Here is a 13,222-nt window from a genome sequence, read left to right as displayed (position 1 = left end):
TAACTAATGAGTTATTAACGGTCAGTATTGGCGATGGTGCGTGTGCTCGTTTTCTAGGGAGTAGTCCGACAACAGTATTCGGTGCCGTGAGCAAATGTGGGATCTGGGTGCAGGGAATGAACGACTTTCAAAGCAAGTCAGCGCGTCCTACACGTGTTTATCAACTTGAATATACTGACGCGACTCACAGAAACAAAGGCTCTTTCAAGATTATGATGAAGCATCTTGGTATATATACAAGGTAATTTCAAAATGAAATCCAATCGACATTTCTTTCCCCACAGCCAACTAGTCTCAGCGCCACTCTTACTACCATCGTATTTCCAACTTTCTGAACCTCCGAATCCATCTATGCCCGATTTCGAAGAGATCAGCGAACTCGAATTCTCTACAGAATCTCTGCGCACACTAGAGGAAGTAGCTCCTTCCAAAGGAGCTCCTACGCCGTCGAATCGATCGGCATCTCAACCTCCTACGCCAGAGCCTGCTATGCAGAGCTTGTACGAGTCTATTTATTCCATGTATCCTCACATAGAGGAAGATATCATCCAGAGCATCACCTGTCATACACTTTCCCCGCTCAAGCTTTGGACGCTTACTGACACTTTCTGTGTTTGTGTCGCTAAACATGACTACCCGGTTGATTTCATTCGAGATCATACTCAACTTTTCCCTAATTTCCGGTCTCTACACGTGCCTTTACTCGTCTACTTCAACATCCTCATTTTGTTCGCGGATATAAGTGGGGACACCGACGATTCATGCGCACTATCCACTGGGACCAACCTGTACATGTCATCTCTGGCGGAGATGTCGAACCAATTCGAATGGCAGTATGTGCTAAAATATCATGTTCGGTACATGAAGACTCGCATGAACGAGATGAAACGGGGATATTACCGTGGATGGGGTCCGAGAGATGTCGAGCTTTTTCTATCAAAGGTTGTTGCCTATTCGAAGTTAGAAAAATCGTCTAGCGAGGTTATACTCTACGAGCAGAAGTTGTCCAGAGATTATTCTCCTCGAGATCCTGACCACCAAGCTGTTCCGAAGCGAAAAAAGCAGAACAGGGTCGATGTCGGAGAGGTTAGAAACAAGAGGAAAGGTCGCGACTGCTCGGTCTTCAGTCATTCTTTGATGAGTTGTTTTCTTCTAGTTCTGCTTGGATTGGGACTGGTATCATCGGAGACTAGATTGTTATAACTTCAGGATACCACTAAATTAACACTTCGCATTTCCGAATTTAAAAAGATTCTAACGTTGAATACATTCGTGTGCTCGCGTTGACCTTTTGATATTATCGCCTTTGACAGGCTTAGGAGTTTCTTAGGTCATGTTAAATAGGGTCAGTAGGCTTTGGAGTCGAACTTTAGACCAGCATAAATTTCATAGGAAGACAATACACTGAAAAGTAGCGGTAAGTCAAAGTGAAGATGGACGATGTGTCACTCGGGCCCGAATCGTATCCAAACCTGCCATTAGATGTGTCTCCTTCTATGATCCAAACAAATGCGGTTTGAAAGGTTTGTCGTTAGAGGACGGCTGGCCAGAAGCCCATTGTAATGAGGATGCCGGCTTGCAGGACGATATCATGATGCTGTTGGGAGAAACCAAGTAAAAGGATATTGAGCTTCGAGCCTTCTCTCGTTCGCAATTCGACATTGTTACTGTAGGCTGAGACTAGTAATTGTAAAAGATAGAAAGGCTTCGAAGTGTATAAGCTATAACTAAACATGCGAGATTGATGCGGAAGGTAAACGGTGAAGATGCATGTTGCCCACCGTATGTGCTGACAAGCATTGATGTCGATATTCGGTCACACCGGCAGATGTGTAAACAAGGTGGTAATCATCGGCCAGCTGCTTCGTTCTTGTGAAGTTTCTAGAAAAGAAAACGGGATAGACAACTGCTACATAGCTTCAACGTCGACAGATAGCAGGAGAATTGCGTCAGGTATCGAGACATGAGTTGTAGTAAGTAGACCGGCTCTTGATTCATTGAACAACTGAAAATTGAATACGACAATCGGATGGTCGAGAAACGGCCTGGACCACAAAACACAAATTTCATACTGTCCTGTCAGCATACAGGCCGAGGTATACTGAGCATGGCGTGCAGATGAACGGTGTCGTTCGTTGCGGTCTGTCAAAAAATTAGCGATATATAGGACAAGGACTCATCTTCGAAACTTGGTAGCCTCCCCTTCCGTACACGACTTTTCTTCGGTTAGCCATAGGGAATGGAAAAGGAAAGAAATGTTCGTCTACGTCGAGGTTTTAGATTACGAACAGGGATTAATTTCAGTCGCACTGATGATAAATCTCATCCAAAGTGGTGGAAAAATTTTGCCAATTTACAAGGACAGGACATAAGTATATACACTATTCATAGAATTCAGGTCAGATATCGAAGCTCGACTATTGGGGTAGGTACGCACCTATAAGTTATCATGCAATGCCGTTTCTCTGTTCTCCCAGGTCCCTACGAGAGATTTATTCCTTCGCCTTCCTGCACTCCCGCGCTGGCTGCCGCTTCGCAGCAATTTGCACAGGAGGAACACTTGAGGCGCTTTTCGAAGTCGTAGTCCGCTTTTTCGTCTTGAGGTATGGTTCAACAATACGGACTCTCTTTTTTGGTCGAGATTCATCCTGTAAAGATTGGTGAACAATCAGAGCCACATGTAACGGTAATTTATACGCACAGTGGATTTCATCTTCGACAGTGCTTCCTTTTTCATTTGTGCTATAGGGGCCGAAGGAGGGATGATTGCGCCCCAGACCGTTCGCGTATCTGAAATTCAAAGCCGGAGTAAGTATTGAGATAAGGTAGAGGGCAGAGCTGAAGCAAAATGAGATCAAGATGCGACAGGATACGACTCACATCCTGCAGGATCCCTGGAAGGTATCACAATTTCGAGCTGGAACGACCGGGGGTTGAGAAGTTGAGTGCACCGACGTGGTGCGTTCTATCAGCTATATTGGAAGACCTACTTTGGTTCGGGCCATAAGGAAATGAGCGACACTACTCGTTCTTGGTCATGAAAAAAAGACAACAACACTCTGCTTTTTGTAGGTAAATCTAGTGGCGGTAGGACCGGCGGAGAAGGATTTTTTGAAAGGAATGCGAATCAGTTATTGTTTTGCAATGAGAAATACCCGTAAAAGACCAGTCGAAAAGAGTGACGATGGTGATAAAGTAGGATAAAGTGCGATGGTAATGTTTGTAATTGCGTTCAAGCCCATTACACGGACCTGGGGCGCATTTACTCTCAAACCGAATGCCGCTAAAAGCCCTTATGATGATGAAGATACTCGAGGATAAGAATTCCATGGACAATTTGAAGAGACGTTCGAAATTCGAATCATCATGAACCAGTGAAGTTGTAAAAAAAGCGCACCAAATTCACACTCGGCTTCACTCGCTCTTTCGCCCGTATGCCGTTGTTTGAATCAACGGGCAGTACATCGAAGGATATGCATTAGAGGTATAATAAAGCCACGAAGGTAGCCCCGAGCTGTAGAGAGCTGAGGTGTCGTCAGGGCTGTCGTTTGCTACCATATTTTAGACGCCAAACGTTCGCGTGTACATAGCCAAGAGATTCGAGAAAGTCAACGATGAATTCCAGACTGTTTCAAACTCAAATAAGGATATGTACATTGAGATAAACTGGAATCGAAGCAAATCATGAGTATTATACCTACAGGAAATTAGGATCCACAACACTTTATTCTGAAGCTTGAAGAGAAACTCCGGGTAAGTAAACATTGTTCACAAAGAATTTTAGGTACAGGGCCATGGCAGAAACAGATATATAGTAATGGTCAATGAATATTGAAGAGAGACAACGAAGGAAGTATGGACGCCCGGGTAAACGGTTGGAAGGCAAGTCTTAACTAACTGCATCGACGTCCACTCGTTTCGATGACACAGATCACATCCGCCAATCCTTTTCGCTTTCAACTGGACGCAACATCATCTTAGGTTCATTAAGCTCCACGGACCCCATTGACATCGACTGGTTACTTTGAAAATCTGGAATGGGCTTGGAGTCTGGAAGCGAAGCAGGCGCAGTAGTAGAGTGATTAGCGGGTGTAGAACGCGAGTTTGAACTCGAATGAACGGCGTCGGCGGAAATGACAGTCGTGGAAGTTTTGCTGACGCTATTGGCAGGGACGCTAGGAATAGTCGGAAGGGCGTGCAACGTCGGATCCAAGTTTCTGACAGTAACATCCACGTCATCATGACCCTCACTACCGAGGCGGCTTAGAGGCGTCGTCGGGCTCGACCGACCCATAGAACTCACAGTGGCATTGCCCCCATTGGATCCATTCGTTTCCTCCAAGCCATCCGTGCTTCTCAAGGCAGAACTCGTGCTCGTGCTCCTTAAGCTCGACGTGGCCATGTTCGATTGGAACTTCCCAAGCAGCTCCGAGTCGTTCATTCCATTAGCGCTCCGCACGTCGCTCACCATGTTCTGTACATGCCCAAGCCCATTATGATGACGATGATAACCGTTATGCATATCGTGTATGCGGTCTGCATCGGGGCCGTTAGCAGTAGCGACCGCAGAAGATTCGTACGGTGTGGCACCAGATGAGTAGGCTTTCGACAGAGAAAATTGTGGCATCGCATTAGCCAGTCCGTTGTTGGGAAGCATTGAAGAGTAGGTCTTATTGGATGTAGCGTCCAAGAACGATGTGTGAAAAGGCGAGAAATACGGTTTTGAACCTGTGATGGAGTTGCCATTCGTAGTAGTATACGATGATGCCGACGAGGACAAGGGATATCCCCACCCTGATACGGATCCGACGAGGGTTGCTGTAGATGACATCGAGCCTAAGGACGTCAATGTGTGTGTATACGAAGTGAGGGTGTGGTGGAGAGGAGCAACGACTTGGAGAGTTGATGCGCCTTTCAGCCCCGAATGGGCACGTAACGAAAGAAGGTTCGATACCGCAGACGCTTCGTCCACTTCATCTTCGTCATCTGAAGATACAGTTTCAGCACTCTCGGTTTCGCTTTTCCTCTCTTCGTCCTCTTCATCTGGAGAAGAAGAAGATTTGCGTCTCTTCTTCCTCTTTCCTTTGCTGTTCTTGTTGGAGCGCGACTTTGATCCAACGCCAGCAAATTCTGCACTTCCTTTGGACTTCAGTTTGGCCTTGCCCTTCCCGTCTGATATAAAAGTGACAGGCCCACCGGATGCAGTCATCGCGGCAGTGGCTTGTGCTTGTTTGTGAACTTTGAGATGTTGTAGGAGGTTATCGTGTCGATTGAAGTTTTTGTCACATTCGGGGTATGTACATTTGAATGCTGGAAGACAGTTTGAGCAAGGGCCCCGAGTAATGATAGGATAAGAATAAAGCTTACGTTTATCGTGCGTATGTATACTCCTGATATGCCTTTTTAGGTGCTCTCCACGATGAAAACACTTTCCACATCCTTCGACGGAGCAGACGTAAGACCGCTTACCCTTGGGGTTGGCAGAATCTGCGTTTCCATTACCCGTTCCTGTGGTCGTTGTGCTGGACGTAGAGGAAACAGGAGGCGGATCTTGAATAACTTCCACCCCATTCGTCGTTACCACGCGTACGGGAACCCTTCGTCCTCGGCTTTTCTTGGTCAGATTAGGGACAGGAGTAGGAAGCGTGGCACGCATGGCGCGTGTGGTACCGATGCGGGTAGCGACAAGCGGAGAAGTACTACCCGATGAAGATGGTAGAGGCATGGGCTGTGGTGTAGATGCGGCTGTAGAGGAAGTGGTTGTAGATGGCACAGCTGCTCCCTCATTTTCACCATCCTGAAGGCCTACCAACGGAGCGTGAGCGGGGTTCTCAGTAGAAAGTTCATGCGCCTGTGAAGATTTTTCTGATGGAGGATCTTTACTCGCAACGGCTGCAAATTTCCGTGTAGTCCTTTTCGAAGAAGCCGCAAGTTTCTGTTTTTTCGTGGCTGACGGATGTTCATTTGGATGTGAGTAGTCATCACCAGAATAACTGGCAAGATCAAGTGCGTTGTCTTCTCGAATGCGGCGTTTTATGGGTCGGCCTGATAAAGAACGAGTAACGGGTCTTCTTGTGCCCGATGATATTGGTGCTATCTTTTCGGAAGCAGGTCCAGCTTCGTCTGAGTACGCGGATTTTTCTACAGATTTCTTGGTCCTTCGTGGCGAAGAGTTGCTGGTTAGTTCATTATTCTGTCCCAAAAAACATTACATATGAACGAATAAATAAAATGAATATACACACTCTGTCCACGCGGCTTTCCTCTGTCTCTGTTGGTGGCATCGTATTAGCACTCTCTGAAAAATTGTCCTTCGATCGAGTATTGAAGTTCTGGTCGACAACTTTGCGTTGTGGGTCTCCGTGATACATTCGACGACAGGGGTGAAGCTGACACAACAGCTTTCAAGTGGCGAAAAAGATTCGTCGGCTGTCTCTTTTCTTCTAGACACTTGTGGTGTTTATTAATAACCTTAAGAGGACTGTTATCGGAAGGATGCCCGAGTAAAAGACTGGATGGATGGTGGCAAGAGGGACAGAGAACGCCCTATAGGGGTTATTCATTATCGTCAACCGTTCAACCTCGGAATCAAATCATTTTTTCTATTCTCCCACGCTCATAATCTGCAGCATTACTACTCTGCTCAACTCAGCCCCTTCTTGAACTCAGCCTCTCGACTTAGTTTTGACCTCAGTTACTGTATAATCGTCATTTACCTGAAAACGGTTATATCTAAAAGGTAATCTTTGTCTTAGCTAATACGGTGTGGTGCAACTCACAAGCAAAAATTCGATGTAAACGATCGGTGCAATATTTTCTTCCGTTCCGTGGCATTATTATTATTATACTTCCTCGACGTGGATTGAGACGGAGAGCCTTTGTAAGCATGATAACTTCCATACCCCTAGAGATGAGCTATGCTCGCCCTCTTCGTTTGCCAGCATTCATTTGCGCCCTGGCCCAATTACAATTCAATTTCGATCTACTACTGAGATGGGTAAGTCATACGCTCCACACCCCATTGCAGTTGCTTCGACCACTTTTTATGATATTGGCCCAACACAATTCCACACCCAATGCCAAGCTCCCTCATAGCAGCCCAGCTCTGTCCTCGTACCCAACTCGCTCGCCGAGACTTCAAACGGAGAAAGTATCAGCGTTTGGTCCCCCAAGTGCCCGCAGTCGCAGCTCGACGATCGGTGACTATTATATGACATGACAGAGGCTGCAAATATCATGCGTGTAGTTGTCATCCCGTTGATCTGCGGCTACTTATTACCCCGCACGTAACGTATTCCAAGAGCCAAAGGCTAAGCTAGCTTCTAACTTACCGTGTATTCTCCCTCTCTCCAGCTGCGATAGCGTTATTGCAGTCTAGTTTCGAATTGTGTTGGGGCCTCCCGCTGAGCACCAGGGTGTGCTGTGTCGGAAATTCGTCTACAGGATTCATCTCGATGAAGTTTAGTTAGCAGCAGGAATATTTAGAATGGACCCGCATTGAATAAGACGTATACAGTATTGTTTTTCAACTCTGTGACGGAGCCGCAATATGATTCTGGATAAAGATGAAGACGTATGATTCTTTCGGTATGGAGCGGCGTCGTGAAAATTTCTCCACATATTTTTTTCTTCAATATTCTTATTCCACTTGAACAGCGAGCCTCTCACAGTCCCCACAGTCCCCTTTGAGATCCTACTTCAGTCCTTGGTATTTCGGAACTTCTTTGGGTTTTTCAGCATAGTATGGTAGGGGACATATAGTATATGTTCTCCGGACGTACGTTGTAGAGCTGTCAAACCTTAAACTATAGTCGCTCACATATCCCTAGTCCTCACATTCCCATGCGCGAGCTCCTCCTTCTCCACTTACAATTGAATGACTGAGCAAAACGAAGGTGAGCTGGAAAATGAGATAATAATCTTGCAATGATCACATCATCCGTCTGCCTTAAAAGCAGATGATTCCTTTAATTCTTTTCCTCACCTCGCTTTAACTGTTTTTACTCTTCTCGTTAGTCTATACCCTGACAACGAACTTGATGCATACACGAAGCCACAACACCAATACCCAGGACAAAATAACAGCATTCGTAAGTCATCTTACTCGATGTCTCTATGTCTCTGGAATATAGTCGGGATTAGCACTCGCTCACAACAATTCACTGGTCTTATCCCGGCTTCGAATTTTTCGTTCTCGATCGTTCAATGTTCTGGACCAAAATGCTGATGTTGTATGGTCTCCCAGGTAGAATATTGTTCAGTTCGGACTCTCTACCGGGCACCTCGGTAGGGTAGAGGGTCTGATGGCCCACCTCTAGATAGGCATGTGTGAGTTTCCATTGCTTTGAATTGCTTTAACTAGTACTAATTGAGTCTTGAAGGGTGATTGCTGCGCTGCAGGACTATATTGAGGGTGAGTCCCACATGAAGATACGGTACATTCACTGACATTTTAGTCTCGTCACAAGGCCTTTCTCACAAGTTTTGACCCTCCGGTATGTCCGAACAATTCTTTTCTCTTGACCTTCTCACTTTCATACTTATGCTCTAGCCTGAGTGTATCAATCACCACTTCAGGTACTACAGCAACATCATACCCCCTCAACTCAAATTACTGCTCAGTTTAAATAACACCTGGCTCTCGGTAAGCATGTGTTTTGTTTCCCAACATTCAAATATTTGTCTCTTACTTTGTCTCAATTCCAGTTCTGATTCTGTCTTGTTCTATTACAATCATCTTTAGTATTTATCTATCTATCTTTATATTCTTCATAGTCTCACAAGAATCAAATGGACACAACACTTGAACAAGCAGCCGACATGAGCAGTCAAATTTGAATGAACTTCCAATCCTCCTGAGAATTCCAAACCCAACAGAAGACATAGATTTTGAGATAAAGTGACAAGATTGTACAGAGCTCATACTAGGGTTCTCTCAGAATGCATACTGTAGAGTTGTTTAGGAGCCGGCAAAAAAAGAACCAAGTACTTTGGCAAATTTCAGCAAGTTTTTGAACACAATAATAGTATTATACTTCTTTGATAAGTGCTGATCCTTTGGATAGCTTCCAAGCTTAAGAATAACCAAGCGGAACCTAGTGTGATCTCCATTTATGCATCCATGGTGTTGAAAGGCATTCTCTTCCATGGCCGATTCATTCCGCTCCCACGTGACTCAGACTACTTAGTTCACTCTTCACACGCCCCTTCCCCTCAGCAGTTCAACGCTGAGGGTAAGTTTCTTTTGTCTCATTATACCTACACTACATTACTCACAAACTAGATAGTCTTATTCAATCTTTGTATAGGTATAACATTAGCTGTTTTCTACCTCATCGGTTCAATGCTGAGGTCTTATTCAATCTTTGTATAGATACTTGACCTCTAAGAGGTTATGGGTCTTCCCTAGGTCTTTTTATATGAGATTTGATTTTGAACCAACCTCGCGGCAGTATTCTGCAACAGCTCAACAACCTTTTTCTGGATTGACGCATTTGTTCTTGCTTAGCGGGATTAATTTGCAACTTGCCACCGTGGATGCATACTGACAATCACGGATCTCAAATGGATCTTACAATGCCAGTCCATTGCGATCCACCTCAGACTCAATCGATTCTGTATCAAACGCTGGTCTCTATTCCATTTTGTCCTACTCAACATTCTCCTGCATATATGCATACAAATTCTCATGCCACGTCACCAATGGATACAGGACCAGGACAGATGATCAACCATTTCTCACCTTCTCACTCTGTTCATTCTTCTCCTCACTCCATTCATTCACCTATTAATCACAGTAATGTCCCGTCACTTCCATCTTTTCCTTCTGCTCAAACACTTCCTCAATCTGTTTCTGAAACTTGGCATCATCACATTGTTCCTACATTCCAAAACTTGACTCATAATTTCACATCTCAGAATCTTTTTAATTACCGTCCTCTTCCTCCCGCTCCTTCATCAAATAATTTTTTACCTGAATCATACACTCCAATCGGGTTCTCCTCAATTTTTACCTATAAACTACGTACGGTCACCTGTTTCGGTCTCACCTGCATCCGTTTGTCTTCCATCTCGACTCGGATCACGCATGGCAAATCATCCTGCAGTCGAATGTACTCCATCTCGCATCATGCACCAACCACATCCACACCGTGTCATGGATCTGGATCACATATCTGCATCAGCTCAACTTATTCCTGAGACTCAGAGTGCTCCGGCGATCCTATCAGAATTTCTGCAGGATCATTATCATCATATCCCTGAATCGAACCACCAATGGTTTCCAACTCCACTCAGAGTACATGAAGGTCATCCATATCCTGCGTACTACGCTCCTTATCCAGTCTACCAGATGTAAGACCTGGGTCAAAATAGGTCTTAGGGTAGGTTTTGGTATGTGGAGGTTTATGTTGTAGCGTGCTAGGAGCAGGCTGGAGCTCGAAGGGAGCTACGGGAACCGCGACCGAGGACGGGAATGACCTAGTAGTGGCTGGAACGACGGGATGGTGACCCTTGAGGGATTCCTAGGAGGTCCAGGGAGGTCCCTAAGGCGTAGGGAGGTTAAGGAAGAGTGCGGGACCGTACTATATTGCGTAGTAGGAGTTGTACTCGCTAGAACGTCAATATAGGATCGAGTAGGTCGTATGTATAGATGGGTCTCGAGGTGGTAAGCTCCCGAGAAGGGATGTGCCAGGGAGGGTAGGTCCCTGGGGGCTAGGCTTGAGGATGGACGTCCTCGAGTGTGGGAGGTGGTAACGGAGAAGCAGTACGTAGTTCGACGTGAGGGGTAGCTTCGACGTTACCTAGATCGAGGTCCTGAAGCCTATAGAATAGCTAGGGAGCTCGAGGAGGTTTGGGGAGGTTAGCTCACCAAGGCGGTAGGCATTGGGGAGCTTTAGTATTGTTCGAGGGAGCTCGGGAACTCACTCGGATTGCTTAGACGTAAAGTAAAAGCGTGTATTGGGTCGTATAGACGATCACAGAGACGATAGACAAGAGTTGAGAGAAACAGAGGTAATGAAACAGAGAGTAAAGAGAAATCCGTATGGTTAGCAGGTACAAAGGGACAGGGACTGGACCTATGCAAAAGGGTGTGTGTTCAAAATATACCAAGCTGGCGCTTGGGGACGTTGCGGAGCTACTTAAATAGGTACGGGAAGTGAACAAGGGAACATCAGAACCTAGGGAGCATGAGGCAGATAATCGAGAGAGACAGGCGATCGAGATTGGTACTTAATGGGGCTGGTGTCGGAGGGCTTCATACGCGTGTCGGAATGGTTGTCCGGACGTTTTCAGGGGGTGGTGGTACTGTCTTGGGGAGGTGCGTACTGCCTCAGGGATGTCCTGGGGAGGTGCAAGGAGAGTCGGGAATGTGAGAACGTGTGGGCTGATGCTGGGGCTGGTCTGGTTATGGTCAGGGCATGACACCAGACAATTCAACCACTGACTGAACAACCCCGTTCCGTAATGCCCAAATTCAAAATTGAATACTCTTCTATCCATGCGACCTTTCTAGCAACCATGAAGGATGCTGATTTGCTGAAAGACCGTAAATCGTGGGTCAAATGAAACGAAGGGGTTTGGCAGACAGTAGCCAATGGTTTTGTTCTAGGCCATATATGCGACGAACCTCTACCTGGAACTCCGTGGACGGAATGGAATATGCCCCTACTTTGCCCTACCATTTCACCTAATCCAATGAGGAAGGAACTAGAGACTCGCCTTAAATGGGATAAGAACAATGGCTGGACTTCATCTATATTGACCACACGATTATCAGATGAGGCACGGAATCATCTTCCACCCATGATTGATGATCGAGGCGAACAATGGATGGCAAGACAGATATACCTTTGCCTCAAAGCTGCATATCAGGCAGCTCCCAATAGGAAAGCATGTCTACAGATCCAAGATGAACTCCTTACTTCTCAAATCCATGGGATGGACATAGAGAAATTCAATTTCAAATGGAGCTTGACTCTTACTACCTTACAAAATTATGGCTATGACATCCCCTGGGATACCCTCATATTGAAATACATATTGAAACTACCATCAGGCCCTCGTTATGTTTACCTCAAACAAGTACTTGAGCAGAAGTTTGACCAACCAGGCATTGTTCCAAACCAAGAATTATTCGATAAATTTGCTATCCGTCTTGAAATATGTGCAACAGGGAACTCCTCGATCTTGCCAATTCTGGGGGTGGTACCTACAATCGTTGATTTCAACAAAATGGAAATGGGGGAACGCCGGATAAACCAGCAGAAACACAGAACATACCCAAACCAAACAATAAACCATCAGCTTATGTTATGACTGTCAGTTCACCCACTTCGAACTTTACTTCGAAAATTGAACCTGTGGATACTATAAATCATGTACCTGATGTTACTTTGAATGCTAATACAACTGTCTATTCAACTTATCCTGCACGACGTCTTAAACCATTTGCGGCACTACTATCTTCCTTCCCAAGTAGTTCTCCATTACCAATGCACCATTTGAACAATAATGAACCCATCGCATATTCAACAATTATCCAGAAGAATCAAACACTTTTGGATTCCGCCTGTACAAATCATATTGTTAACGACCGTAGATTCTTTTTCACGTTTGACGAAGATGGAGCCCTTGCTGTACAAACAGCTAACTCAGGCATTCTATCCACTGAGGCTTCAGGCACCTGCTACTTTGAGATGTGGATCAAAGGAACGAATGACAAACTGGTTTTGGAGATGCACAATTGTTTATATGCTCCAGATGCCCCAGTGAACTTACTATCTGTGGGAGCAATGCTTGAACATGGATTCACATTTATCATGTCTCCTCAAACAGTTGAAATACACTCTGACCCGGATTGCTTTGCAATTGCCAATGTAATTCAATGCTTATGCATTTCACAAGGATGTTTCCTACTACATGACGAAAATCTCTCGGATCCAATTCACCTAACCATGCTAGTTTTCATTCCCCAAATCCCAAATGGCACTCTATTTCATGAATGTTTTGGCCACCCAGGCATTGATCTTACCAACGAACTCCTTACTGGGAACTCTGCAAAGGGCCTCGAGGAATGGAATGGAACAAAAATGCGTGGAATATGTGATTCTTGCCTTAAAGGCAAACATCCCTGTTTTTCCTATATGTACCACAGAAACCGTGCTTCCGCACCACTAGAACTTATTCACACCGATACCTGTGGACCTATAGGGACTCTTTC

The 13,222-nt window shown here is 45.4% G+C and overlaps 2 protein-coding genes across 2 annotated transcripts; one reads left to right on the top strand and one right to left on the bottom strand.

Moving 5' to 3' along the window:
- Positions 1-79: 79 nt before the first annotated feature.
- Positions 80-1,299, top strand: C8R40DRAFT_309824 (uncharacterized protein). Its single transcript, XM_046234664.1, has 2 exons — positions 80-136; positions 191-1,299. Exon 2 carries the CDS (start codon positions 253-255, stop codon positions 1,201-1,203), a length of 951 nt encoding a protein of 316 aa, XP_046085433.1. The 5' UTR covers positions 80-136; positions 191-252; the 3' UTR covers positions 1,204-1,299.
- A 2,344-nt stretch (positions 1,300-3,643) lies between these two features.
- On the bottom strand, positions 3,644-6,610 carry C8R40DRAFT_1108278 (uncharacterized protein). The gene is made up of 2 exons (XM_046228250.1): positions 6,246-6,610; positions 3,644-6,193 (listed from the first exon to the last, which is right to left on the bottom strand). The coding sequence occupies exons 1-2, from the start codon at positions 6,369-6,371 to the stop codon at positions 3,932-3,934; spliced, it is 2,388 nt and encodes a 795-aa protein (XP_046085432.1). The 5' UTR covers positions 6,372-6,610; the 3' UTR covers positions 3,644-3,931.
- Positions 6,611-13,222: the final 6,612 nt, after the last annotated feature.

This window comes from Lentinula edodes (genome assembly GCF_021015755.1).
Source record: "Lentinula edodes strain Le(Bin) 0899 ss11 chromosome Unknown C8R40scaffold_21, whole genome shotgun sequence".
NCBI lineage: Eukaryota > Fungi > Basidiomycota > Agaricomycetes > Agaricales > Omphalotaceae > Lentinula > Lentinula edodes.
Note: the sequence above shows the minus strand (reverse complement) of the source record. Positions and strands in the feature narration are given on the sequence as shown.

Excerpts from the sequence above, each read along its gene's own strand:
- C8R40DRAFT_309824 (XM_046234664.1), top strand. The coding sequence starts at position 253 with ATGAAATCCAATCGACATTTCTTTCCCCACAGCCAACTAGTCTCAGCG.
- C8R40DRAFT_1108278 (XM_046228250.1), bottom strand. The coding sequence starts at position 6,371 with ATGTATCACGGAGACCCACAACGCAAAGTTGTCGACCAGAACTTCAAT. Across the intron at positions 6,194-6,245 it reads AGGAAAGCCGCGTGGACAGA|AATAATGAACTAACCAGCAA; the intron begins GTGTGTATATTC and ends TTTTTGGGACAG.